Genomic DNA, 12,650 nt, shown 5'->3' on the forward strand with positions numbered 1-12,650 from the left:
CCTTCCAACGAGAGCAAAGAAAGAGCGTCACCGGAAACCACCGAAACTCTGGGGTAGAGCGGCACGCGGCGTTTCCCTTTCCCTCCTCCTGGAGGTCCGTGCGCCGTGGGCTTGCTCCGCGGAGTTAGACTGCGTGGACACAGAGGTTAGTGGGGGATGCTGCCTGGACGAAACGGCCCTGTCTCCAGATCAGGGGTCCCAGTCTGGAACGGGAAGCTGCGAGAACGGTGTGAAGAGTCAGGCGCTGAGCTCCTTGGAAGTCCTTTTCTGAGGATGCTTGCCCAAAGACGTGTGGGTGGGAATACGGAGGCTGAGAGGCAAAGACACGGCCCCTGGGGATCTGGGAGCATAAATGAACCGATCAGTGTTTGGTAGCGCTTGGGATAACAAGGAGGTCGTTATGCTGTAGAGTCGACTATGTCTGTTTCTGTTTGCGTCTACTTTGTCAAGAAGTAGAATTTCAGAATTAAATACTGCCCTTCAGACAACATACTTCATCTCCTATTTGAAATACCCAGTTGAGAAGTTTCCCTTTATTTTATTTTCCTAAGTTGTAATTTCCTTTATGGACTGGGAGTGCCATTGCCTGTTCACTCCCAGTGGGCTGTGAACAGGGGCCTTAATTCTTCCAAGCAAATGAAATATGGAATTTAAGGTCTATGACATTACAAAAACCATCTACGACAATTTTTGAAGATGAGAATCGCACCTAATCCCATCAAGGTCAATTTGTCATATAGTCTTCCAGTCGTTTGTCTTTTTTTCTATGTGCACATACTTCCTTTTTTTTTCATAATAATTGAATTTTCCTGTACACTTTGCTTTGTGACCTGCTTCTTCCACTTAATGAACAATTTTCTATGCTTATACATGAACTTTGTTTTAAGTGGTGGGGTAGTATTTCACGATAAGGGTGTGCCATCATTTACTGAATTAATTCCTTATTGTTAGACATAAGGTTGTTTAAGAAGTACAGTGACACCTTTTTATTATTTTCTTGAGACAGAGTATCTCAAATGAAATTATTAGGTTGAAGGGATGCAAGATTTTAAGGCTTTTGATACGTAATGTCAAACTTGCCCCCAGAAAGTACATGAATTTGCACTCAGAAGCTCTGCTTCCAGCATCAAAGAAAAACCTTCCATCATACAGTCTTTTTTCCCCCTAGATCTGAGACTCCTTGGTAAAATGACTCAAGCAGAAATTAAACTGTGTTCTTTGTTGCTGCAAGAGCATTTTGGAGAGATCGTAGAAAAAATTGGAGTCCATCTAATCAGAACTGGCAGCCAGCCATTAAGAGTAATTGCCCACGACACAGGAACGTCGCTGGATCAGGTATGTGTGCTGACGTTAATTTGTTTTTACTCGTTTACCTGCCTTTAAATGCTGTTGCTCCTTACCCCACAAAATAGAAAAGGGAGAGAGTCTCCCCCAGGTTCGAAACAGTGTCGTGGTGGGGGAGGGGGGGAGATATAGGCCTCAAGGTTCTTCTCAAGGTGGTTCATGACAGCTTCTTAGACAAATCTTTGTTCTTATTATGCCAGACCTCATTATTCATAATGTGTCTATTAATCTCAGTGTGACCTTAAGGAATGAGAATAATGGAGAGGAAGTACATTGTACTTTGAATGATTAGAGGAAATATGAGCATCACAGGGAGAAATCTTGCTGATTTGTTTCATTGACATGTGATTCGTAATAACTGTGCCAGTGGAGGGAAGGAAGAAGCAGAGATCCTCAGCCAGCCATCTCCTAACAGTTAGTAAACTGTTGGACAAAAGTTGGCAACGCAAGCGAGCTGTGTCTTCAGATCTTCCTTTTCTTTCTTCTGGGTCCCGTCTAGGTCAAAAAAGCCCTTTGTGTGCTCATCCAGCATAACCTGGTAGTATATCAGGTGCACAAACGTGGCGTTGTGGAGTATGAAGCCCAATGCAGCCGAGTGTTGCGAATGCTTAGGTATCCCCGGTACATCTACACTGCCAAAACACTGTACAGTGACACCGGGGAGCTGATTGTCGAGGAGCTGCTGTTGAATGGCAAAATGACGATGTCAGCTGTTGTGAAGAAAGTGGCAGACCGGCTTACAGAGACTATGGAGGGTCAGTACTGTGTCCCCAGCAAAAGCACAGGCTGCCTGGCTGCAGGAGTGGGCCCTCAGCGGACGTAGGCCGTCTCACCCACCTCTTTCCCCCCGTTGTACAGATGGGAAGACCATGGACTACTCTGAGGTATCGAACACCTTTGTGCGACTAGCAGACACCCACTTCGTGCAGCGTTGCCCCTGGGTGCCTGTTACTGAGAATTCAGACCCTGGGCCACCACCACCTGCTCCCATTCTTGTCATCAGTGAAAAGGACATGTACTTGGTTCCTAAACTGAGCTTGATAGGTAAGGAATGTTAACCCCTAGACCTATGACTTGCCCTAATTGTGGATTCTTCCTCAATGCTCGTTAAACGAACGAAGGAATCGATCGAGCGGTTACCCAGGATTTCCTCTGTGCCAGATACTGTGGTGTAAAATGATGAAAACACAAGTCCCTTTTGGGCCTTAAGTCAGTCTCCTGTAAGAGACTCACCTTAATCAAATAACCACATAGATGTGTAACTAACAAACTGTGGTAAGTATTATGAAGGAGAAGTATGAGGTGTTATGAAAACATATGACAGAAGACCAGATTTATCAGGGTTTAGAACACATGCTTCTTTAAGAAAGTGGCATTTGAACTAATATTTGAAACAAAAGTAGGAACTAACCAGTGAGGTCATGTATGAAGGGGGACAGAGGGTAAACATTTTTTGCAAACGGAATAGTATGCAGTGAGGAACAAAAATAGGATATTTGAGGAAGTAAGAGATAAGTCGGTGTAGTTCAAGCAGGGTGAGCAAAGGTAAGAGAACAATGAGATAAGGGTAGCAATAGGCAGGGAGGTGCCTGGGTGGCTCAGTCAGTTACGCTTCTGACTCTTGATTTCGCCCAGGTCATGCTTTCACAGTTGATAAGATCAAGCCCCACGTCAGCTCCATTCTGACAGCGCAGAGCCTGCTTGGGACTGGCTCTCTCTCTCTTTCAAAATACATAAATAAACTTAGAAAGAAAGATAGGCAGGGACTAGATCATGCAAGAACTTCTATAGCAACTGTTTTTTATCGTGAGAGCAAAGGAAAACCACTAAAGGATTTAAAGGAAGGGACATGACCTTATTTGCATTTTTATTCACTAACTTGAATTTCGTGTAGCTCCTTGGCCTCCTCAGCAACTTTAACCTAGAGGCAGCTGGAGACGTCTTGGGGTGGAGGGACCCTGCTCTGAGGGTCAGTGATTTCCTGTGTTCATCCGAGATGTGGCCTGACTGGGCACCTGTTGTCTTTGGCAGGAAAAGGAAAAAGGAGAAGATCATCTGATGAGGACGCCGCTGGAGAGCCCAAGGCCAAACGACCAAAACACGGCGCAGATCACAAAGAGGTACTGGGGGCTTGGTGAGCAGGAGTCCTCACCCTGAGGCAAGGCAGAGACAGCACTGAGGTAACAAGCCCCAAAAGAGTTGACGAGGTCCTTGGTGGGGAAGGAGTAGGATTGCAAACTTCATTAAATATTGGCCAGGGATAAACTAACGAAGTGTGAACTCCATTGCCGTCCCCTTCTGAGGCTTAACCTTAACTTCAGTCATTGGACAGAGGTAACAGCTTATGCCAGGAAAAAGGCTGCCTGTTCTCTCTCTGAAGTAAGAGGCAGGGTCATCCACTGAGAGCAAGCAGAGAGGGGTCCATGGGAGATTTAAGGAAGAGTCCAGACAGAGAAAGATTAGAAGTGAGTGTAGAGGATCTGAAGTGGGGGACTGTGAGTTTGCCTTGTCAAGGCAGTGTTCCACATGATCGCGGGATTTTTGTCCACCCCACGTAGTTGCTACTGGGTAGGAAGAGAAATTGCGGACAGTTAAATCCAGTTCTTCCCCAAAAACCTCTTCCCCATATTCACCGTATCTAAATGTTTCCCTTCAATCCTTTTCTCCTCAGCCCATTCCAGACGATGGGATTTACTGGCAGGCCAACCTTGACAGATTCCACCAGCACTTCCGCGACCAAGCCATTGTCAGCGCAGTTGCCAACAGGATGGACCAGGTGATACCTGAGTGGGTGGGACGGTGGCCCGGATCAGGAGCATTCACTTATTTGCCAGAGGTGGCCATTGGCATACAGCCAGAGCCAGCGCAGCGGAGTGAATTCTGAATTCCAGTTCACTTTTCAAACCCAGACCAGCAGCGAGATCGTGCGGACTATGCTCCGGATGAGTGAGATTACCACTCCCTCTACCGCTCCCTTCACCCAGCCGTTGTCCTCCAACGAGGTGACTTTCACGTTCTTGTGCTCATTTTCTGACACTCCATCGGCTAGTCTGATTCTGCTACATAGCACCTGGGATTCGTTTTTATTGTTGGAGGCAGAACAGGGATTCTCTTCAGATGGTAGCTACTGAAATATTTGGCCTTGGAGCACCTGAATTGTTCGGTCGATTAAGCATCTGACTCTTGACTTTGGCTCAGGTCATGATTTCATGGTCCATGAGATCAAGTCCTTCATTGGGCTCCACACTGACAGGGCTCAGCACTGACAACCCAGAGCCTGCTTTGGATTCTCACTCTCCCTTTCTCTGCCCCTTCCTTGATCTCACGCACTCATACTCTCCCTGTCTCTCTCCCTCAAAATAAATAAATAAACATTTAAAAAAGGAAGGGAGGAGGGCGCCTGGGTGGCTCAATCGGTTAAGTGTCCAACTTCGGCTCAGGGCATGATCTTGTGGTTCGTGGGTTCGAGCCCTGTATTGGGTTCTGTGCTGGCAGCTCAGAGCCTGGAGCCTGTTTTAGATGCTGTGTCTCCCTCTCCCTCTGCCCCTCCCCCACTCATGCTCTGTCTCTCTGTCTCAAAAATAAATAAAAACTGTTTAAAAAAAAAAAGGAAAAAGGGAAGGAAGAGAGAGGGAGGAAGGAAGGAAGGAAGGAAGATTGATTTGGTCTCTAGGGATCCAGCCTTTAAAAACCTAAACCGTTATCTTGGTCAAAGTACAAGCTCTTCCTAATTGTTCTTAGAATCCAGTATTTGGAATCTGAGAACCTTTGTTGGTGCTCAAAACATGATTTGGCCCCTTATATTTGTTTTGTTCAGTATATTCATTTTGTGTAGTTCAAATTTGTTTTTAATATATCTATTTCTTGAAATAGGAGTACTTAATGTATCAAGTACATTTATTTATATTCAATTGCATAATATTTATCCATATAAATACAGATGTATTGTCATTTATATTATTTAAAATTTTTTAAACTTGTTATATAACAAAGATTTCAGTTTTTTTTTTTTGACAAAAGTTATTACGTGACCTATATTCAAACAGCATAGAAATGTATAATTTTTTTTAAGTTGGAGTCCCCTTAACTGTTAGGAATGGTGGAGATATTCTGTATCTTATTGTGGGTGTAATTGTCAACACTCATAAAATTGAACCTCTAAGATCTGGGCTTGTTTTATGTAACATTACCTCAGTTTAAATATATAGTTTTGTGTGATCCCAGCCCCAGGGGTTCCTGCCAATAGGTGGTGCTTATCTTTATTGTCACATTTATGTAGAGACATATATATATATATTTTAGCAAAAAAAATGGGATTTTACTCTACATATTGTTCTCACGGTCCCTTTTTCATGTGACACTGTATCTGAGCCACCTTTTTCATGTCCGTGTGTATAAATCTACCTCATTTTCCATAACGGCAGTATCATATTCCACTTAGTAGCCATGCTGTACTTTATTTTATTTTATTTTTTTAAATTTTTTTTTAATTTTTTTTTTTTTATTTCTAGGAGAGAGAGAGAGAGAGACAGCGTGAGCAGGGGAGGGTCAGAGAGAGAGGGAGTCACAGACTGAAATAGGCTCCAGGCTCTGAGCCGGCAGTCAGCACAGAGCCCGACACGGGGCTCGAACCCACAAACCACGAGATCAGGACCTAAGCGAAAGTCGGACGCTTAACCGACTAAGCCACCCAGGCGCCCCGCTGTACTTTATTTTAATCAGTTTCTTATTATCGTGCACTTGGACTGTTTCTAGTTTTTTACTCTTAAAAACAATGCTGCTAAAATGAAAACATCAGTATTTCAGTAATGTCAGCCATCCTAAGTTCCCAAACCCATTTTCCCCATCTCTTTTTGCTCTCTAGATCTTTAGATCCCTACCTGTTGGCTATAACATCTCTAAACAAGTTCTCGATCAGTATCTCACTCTACTGGCAGACGACCCAGTAAGTCTGTTTTTGCTTTTTTACGGTTTATTTCTGCCACTGAAACTTGGTATGCTCAGCGGCCTCACTCCCTGCCCAGCCCTCTCAGACAGCCGCTCTGCTGTCATCCGGTGGGAGGGCCGCCTGCCGCACACTCTTGGCCAGATTTGCTCCTTTGGAAACAGAATCACTGGACTTTCCATTCAATTAACACACTCTCTTTCTCTCTCTCTCTCTCTCTCTTTTTTAATAGCTAGAGTTTGTTGGAAAGTCTGGCGACAGTGGTGGAGGAATGTATGTCATCAGTATCCTTACGAGTTATTTCCTTACAGTTGGGCAGCCTGAGCTATGAAACGAAATAGTGACTTACGAAAGAAGAGATTGGATAATATTTAGTACAATTAATAATTTAGAAAGTAGAACTACATCATTTATGACAAAGAAGTAAAATGGGCTTTTAAGTAACCAAATTTTAGTTCAGCAAAACCCTGACTTAAATCCTAGTAAATTGAGGTATTGAAATACTTACATCCTAGAAATGAGACCAAGGTGAAAGATAAAATTGCATTTAAATTTTAACTTACAGACTTAGGAATAAAGCTAAGATCCCAGGGACCAGGCTGAAATGTTACGGACCTTAATCCTCTACATGAAGACCTGCATAAAGCTCTAGGATCCCTAGCCACAGCCACTCTGGAGTCTGTTGTACAGGAGAGGTAAGGGGGTCACCCTGCTCAGGGTGGGGGTCAGACACTTCCACGCTCCATTGAATAAGCAATGTGATCAATATGTAAGCAGTCAATGTAGATACATCTTGGTGCATCTTGCACCATTTTTCCACTGGGCTGGTACAGCTCCCATCCACTACTACTCTTCACCCTAAATATCCTACTGCTTAATTCCCAATGATGCCAATTAACCAGACCTCCTAAAGCCTTTCTTTACAAATGCAGGAACTGAGGTACTTATGATTAGCAGCACCGCCATCAGTCTCTGGAGTTGGGAAAGGAATCCCTGACCGCTGCTCTTCTCTCTGGTCCCGGCTCTGTACATGGAAACAGAGCAGCCACCATTTGCGACTCGGACGAAAACTTACCTATGTTGGTATGCCATTTATTTTCTTTATTCCTTTCCAGATTTGGGTCTCGCTGTGCCAGAATATTCCGTCTAGTTTTGCAAAAGAAACACCTGGAGCAGAAACAGGTAGAAGACTTTGCAATGATTCCAGCAAAGGAGGCGAAGGATATGCTTTATAAGATGCTCTCAGAAAATTTCATATCACTCCAGGTAACCGATGGCACAATGGTCACCAACCGGTGGGACTGGCCTAGGGCGAAAGAAACTCCTGAGACAGACATCCTGAGCCCCACGCAATCTCCCTGTCCAGGTCTGAGATGGAAAAAAAAGATTCACAAAGACATAGCAAGCACTTGAAAGAGAACTGGGAAGCTTTAAGTGGCCTAGTTGAAAAGAGGCACAGCCAAGAAATCACCCCAGAAATCTCCCTTTTTTCCTCAGCTCCTAGTCCCTGCGATTTGTCCTTTCTTCCGGCCTTGGGTTTATTACAGATTAAATCTCTCAGTAGCATCTACTGGGTCTTCACTACATGCAGAGCCACAAATTATATACCCTGTGAGGAAACAGAATCTCAATTCTGCCTCTGACTCAAATATATTGAGCAGATTACCCACCGTCATTTTTTCTCATCCATAAATGATGATGGATGGTGGTAATAAAAATAATACGGTTTATCTTAAAGATCAAACACAGTCAGTAACCTTCAGTTGCCTTCTCTTTCTTCCCCACTGAGGCTGCCCACAGTCATACAGGAAAGTCTCTTCCTGTGGCTGACTTTGCCATAAACCCAGGTGCTGAATGACTGGAGAAGAGGAAAGTATCCGTGAAAGAAAGGGCTGAGTAGCTCTGGACGGGACAGGTGTTTACTTTGCCAGTTCCAAAGAACAGTTTGATTTCTCTTCTCTGTCTTTCTGTGGACAAATAGGAAATTCCCAAAACGCCAGACCATGCCCCATCCAGGACCTTCTATTTATATGCCGTGAACATCCTGTCAGCTGCGCGAATGTTGCTGCACAGGTGCTACAAGGTAACTCTTTCTGGACTTTCTCCCCATCCCTTTCACACAGACCAGTCTCACCCCCGTGCCCCCATTCGCCATTTTACCTGAGCCACTGAAATAGAAGCATGTGCATTTCTGTCTGTCTTCTCTCCCCTCAGAGCATTGCCAACTTAATAGAAAGGAGACAGTTTGAAACCAAAGAGAACAAGTGAGTAGCATTTTGCATTTGAGTAAGTACATTTTCAAGGTCAAAGCCTTGAAGGGAAATTTCCTGTAGAGATAGAAACCAAAAGAGACAATAAGCAGTTTAGTTGCACTGAATTCGTCTTAGGTTGACATAATCATACATTAGTGTAAACTGCTCCAATATACCCCCAGTAAAATAATTTCACAGATTAAATTTATAAAAGACGTACAAACTGGCATTAAATGTTAAGGGCAGGTGAGAGGCAGTAAGTAAGAGTTTGAGGAGTGAAGTCATATGTTTATTTAAATTTGTAAGAACTGTTGTCACTGGGTGACGATAATCCATTTGGTCAGGAACGTGGGAGAAGGGGGACTTCTGCCCTAAGGCTAATGGGTAAAAGGATCTCTAAGGTGAGGGGACACGCCTCAGAGTTTGTCTGTCTGATAGGCGTCTGCTAGAAAAGTCTCAGAGGGTGGAAGCCATCATTGCATCTATGCAGGCGACAGGCGCCGAGGACGCACAGCTACAGGAAATAGAGGAGATGATCACAGCCCCCGAGCGGCAGCAGCTAGAAGCCCTGAAGCGTAATGTGAACAAGTGAGCCTCATAAAGCGCAAACCTGTGTTTCAAAATACCTTTCCGATGAGTCTACCTCGGGGCCCTGCTACCACTCTGACTTCACCCAAGCAAACCCAAACTCACTGTCTTCTTCCCGGGCTCGGCTGGCAGAATGTAATCCACCTGCTTTCCGAAGCAAGGCCCTCTGAAAGTGTCTTCAGCGTCTCCTCCCTTACCGCACGCTCTGATTCACCAGGGCTGTTGATTTAACTGAGCAACATGCCTCAAATCTGGCCTTTCATCTTGCTCCTTGAGCAGGCCACCATCACTTCTTTTCTAGACCTCTGCAGTCACCTACCCCTTCAGACTATCTCGTAAAATGCCCTCGAGTCCATTTGCCCTGGCCGCTGATCTTAAGTATGCTGATGAATGTTCAGTCTGAAAAAAATGCTTTCACTTTTTCACTCAGGTTGGATGCCAGTGAGATCCAAGTGGATGAAACCATCTTCCTGCTGGAGTCCTACATCGACAGCACCATGAAGAGACAATGACCCGGAAGAAGAGCCTTCCTCAGCACGTCTGAGGAGATTGTAAGGAAGAATAAAGGCAGTGCCTGATGCTTTCTTTACAGTGGGATATGTTGCAGATTCTTACACTGAAACGCCTTTCCATCCTTATTGCCCAGAATACACGAGAAAGTTTTTTAAGGTTTGCCGATCCTGTCTTAGCCGCATCACTATATTCTCCCTTCATCAGGTCTTGACGGAGGAAAGGACCTTAAATCAGCTTGATTAATCCTCTGTCAGATGCATCATTTCCCAACAGGATGTCAGCGGAGCCTGTGTTTGAACGTCCCTAACGGTGGAATAAACTTTTTCCTGAGCAGTTCATTCCATTCTCAAAAGGCTACACCTGTTCTCCATTTTGTTAAATTGTAAACTTACACACCCAGTAGGGAATAAAAACTGTTTTCAGGGCCAGCAGGTGGATTGGTCCCAGCATTCACAGTAGAATCTGTGGACAGAAGCCACATTTGCCAGCTCCAGGCCTCTAACACATCTGCCACTGTGTGTAAGACACGTAGCACGATGCCTGGCATATAGTAAACACTCAAGAGGTCATTGCCTTCCTCCGTGGATTCTTAAAAGCAGCGATTCGAAGTTTTCTCTCAGTACCACAGGTAGATGATTTAATCTTGTTGGAGTAATTTGTCCCAGTAGCTTCAGTTCATATAAAGCAGGTAGGTGTTGTTATAATCTCTTCAGTTTCCTCTTAAATGTCCGTTCTAATTCGTTAAGATTAATGAATTAATCTAATGCAACAGTCAAGTGCCAATTAATTGCTAGCCATTATATTGGATATAATATACAAAGGTAAGAGACCGTTCCTGTCTTCAAGCCACTCACCATCCTTGACTGAGCACCTGTTGGTGCCCAGGACTGGGCCAGGCTTTAGGGATACAAAGATGAATAAGCCTTGCATGCATAGCCTAGTGAGAGGAGACAAGTAACAAGGAAATAACAGAAAAGTATTTTATACAAAGAGGTAAGGAAAGGAACCACAGAGAAAGTCACAATCTCCTTTGAAAGATAAGGATTTGCCAGGTGGAAGGGGAGAGGGCTCCCAGAGGGAGGCAGAGCCTGGTTCCAGGAAGAACTGCAAATAGCATGGGACCAGAAAGTGGGGCGTAAGCCCCGCCAGAATTGAGGCTGGAGAGACCCGCAGGAGCAAGGACTGGTGGGGCCTCGCTATTCTGTGCTTAGTAGCTAATCTCCTGAGCAGCTGGAGATGATTAGATCTGTGTTTGAGAAAGATCGCTCAGGAAGCACCCTAGAGAAAGAACTGGTAGGGAGAGGACTATTTCGGAGACTTGAGATACTATCTCCGAATATGAGGCAGGCTCGGAACAGTGGAGACTGGAGAGCAAGACGCGGATTTGAGAAAGTTCAAGAAGGTGGAATCTGCTGCATCAGGTTGCCGTTTGAGCGAAGAAGAAGAAAAGGGAGGTGTGCGAAATGCTTCCTGAGTGCCTGGCGAGGAGACTCCCGTAACTAATGAAGTCGCGGCGATAACCTGCTGCCGGAGATGGGTGCGCAAGGCGCTCGAGGGGGACAGTTCAGCACACCGCCAGCGGGGGGGAGGGGGGGGTTACGGGGGTTGAGAGATCAGCCTGAGATCACTCTTCTAAACGGAGAAGCGGGGAGGCAAAGAGGAGCTGAGGATCTAGAGGTCTCCTTCCTTGTCGCTTTCTAACACTGCCCCCGTGGCTCACCCCCGCGTGTTCTGTTTCCCGGGGTGCTCGGCCGCAGCTCCGCCAGGCTCGGACCCCGCCGACGCTCGGGCGGAGGGGGTGCGGCGCCCCTGGGCCAGCAGAGGGCGCTCCGCGGGCCGCGGCCCCAGAGCGGCGACATGGCCGCCGCGCGGGTGCTGCTGCTCCTGTCCGGGCGCTCGGAATCGCCGAGCTTCGCGCAGAGCGTGTGTGGCCTTCTGGGCGCCGGGCCGGGGCTCGGGCCGTGGCCCACGCACTGCGGCTGGAAGCGAGGAGGACTCGTCCTCTCGGACCGGCCGTTCCCAGGCGCCTCGGCCAGGCTTCCGCTCCAGGTGGGGAGAAGGGGGACCCGGGGGGCGGGGGCAGGAGTGATGAGTCGAAGGAGTAGACTGGGGTCGGGCGGGAGCTGGCGGGAGAGGCCTGGGGGTGCAAGGATCGCCCCGACTCGACCTCCTCCCCTTCGCGCGGCGTCGCCCGACTTTGAAGCCTTAACCCAAACGGCTCCCTCCCACCAGCGACCCCCTTTCTGCCCTTTCGCGGCCCTGGACCAGCAGCTCAGGGCTCCGGGGGCCGAGCTGCCCAGGAATCGAGGTGTGGATCTGGGTGTGGCCGTCCTTCTGCAGTCCAGCGACCAGTCTGTCTTATTAACGCGCAGGACACGCACCCTCAGCGTTTCTCCCAACCTCTGGGTACCCCCAGGTGAGTGCCCTGAGGACAAGATCCCAAGTCCCGGGGAAGGAAGTGGCCCTCACCCAACAGTGTTATTCCCAGTTTCAGAAGGACAGAGAAACAGGCCCAGAAAGGGGGTAGGTCCCCTTTTCACGAAGGATCATAGCAGCATCTGTGCCCGCGGGGGGGCGGGGGGGGAGGATAGTCCGTCGGGATCCCTGGCCAGAAACACCACCACTTACCTACTGGCCCACTGTTTTTGCAGGTGGGCACGTGGAACTTGATGAAGAGGTAACCAAACTGCTGCCCCAACCTTCACCCTGCCCTGAAACCCGAGACCTCTGGGGCTGCCCTGGGTGTGGGCTGAGGGAGGCGCACACAAAGGACTTGGTGGCGGAGTCCAGCACCTGCCCCTCTGACCTACCCTCTCTCACTCCCAGCTGTTGGACGGAGGGCTGCGGGAGCTTCGGGAGGAGAGTGGACTGCAGCTGCCCCAGGGCCAGTTCTCTTGGGTCCCTCTGGGGTTATGGGAGGTGAGACCGGACCAAGAGCCCTAAACAATGTCTTCATAGTCTACCTGTCTTGGCCACAGGGGAAACATGGCGGGGGGGGGGGGGGGGGG

The 12,650-nt window shown here is 47.2% G+C and overlaps 2 protein-coding genes across 9 annotated transcripts in view; both read left to right on the plus strand.

Annotated features, from left to right (window-relative positions):
• The first annotated feature begins 41 nt into the window (after positions 1-41).
• Positions 42-9,724, plus strand: POLR3C (RNA polymerase III subunit C). Of its 3 annotated transcripts, XM_039217861.1 has the most exons (15): positions 42-145; positions 1,169-1,335; positions 1,844-2,099; positions 2,203-2,388; positions 3,376-3,464; positions 4,016-4,120; positions 4,254-4,346; positions 6,209-6,289; positions 6,522-6,573; positions 6,924-6,984; positions 7,405-7,555; positions 8,271-8,372; positions 8,504-8,553; positions 8,980-9,129; positions 9,560-9,724. In XM_039217861.1, the coding sequence occupies exons 2-15, from the start codon at positions 1,189-1,191 to the stop codon at positions 9,639-9,641; spliced, it is 1,605 nt and encodes a 534-aa protein (XP_039073792.1). In that variant the 5' UTR covers positions 42-145; positions 1,169-1,188; the 3' UTR covers positions 9,642-9,724. The 3 variants fall into 3 exon arrangements, with proteins under 3 accessions (XP_039073792.1, XP_039073794.1, XP_039073793.1); XM_039217863.1 differs by lacking the exon at positions 4,254-4,346; XM_039217862.1 differs by lacking the exon at positions 42-145 and having other exon boundaries at positions 1,153-1,335.
• Positions 9,725-11,293: 1,569 nt separating this feature from the next.
• NUDT17 (nudix hydrolase 17) overlaps positions 11,294-12,650 on the plus strand; it is a 5,232-nt gene continuing 3,875 nt past the window's right edge. For all 6 annotated transcript variants that reach the window (XM_039217881.1, XM_039217880.1, XM_039217883.1 and 3 more), the window contains exons 1-4: positions 11,294-11,691; positions 11,875-12,058; positions 12,294-12,319; positions 12,469-12,561. In XM_039217881.1, the coding sequence (XP_039073812.1) occupies positions 11,500-11,691; positions 11,875-12,058; positions 12,294-12,319; positions 12,469-12,561 (495 nt within the window). In that variant the 5' untranslated portion in view covers positions 11,294-11,499. The remainder of the gene's footprint in view (positions 11,692-11,874; positions 12,059-12,293; positions 12,320-12,468; positions 12,562-12,650) is intronic.

The sequence above is a fragment of the Hyaena hyaena genome, unplaced genomic scaffold, assembly GCF_003009895.1.
Source record: "Hyaena hyaena isolate Hyena2069 unplaced genomic scaffold, ASM300989v1 scaffold_725, whole genome shotgun sequence".
In the NCBI taxonomy this organism is placed as follows: Eukaryota; Metazoa; Chordata; class Mammalia; order Carnivora; family Hyaenidae; genus Hyaena; species Hyaena hyaena.

Coding starts and splice junctions, on each gene's coding strand:
- POLR3C (XM_039217861.1), top strand. CDS start 1,189: ATGACTCAAGCAGAAATTAAACTGTGTTCTTTGTTGCTGCAAGAGCAT. Junction 3,465..4,015: donor ACGGCGCAGATCACAAAGAG/GTACTGGGGGCT, acceptor TTTTCTCCTCAG/CCCATTCCAGACGATGGGAT. Junction 4,121..4,253: donor TTGCCAACAGGATGGACCAG/GTGATACCTGAG, acceptor TTTCAAACCCAG/ACCAGCAGCGAGATCGTGCG.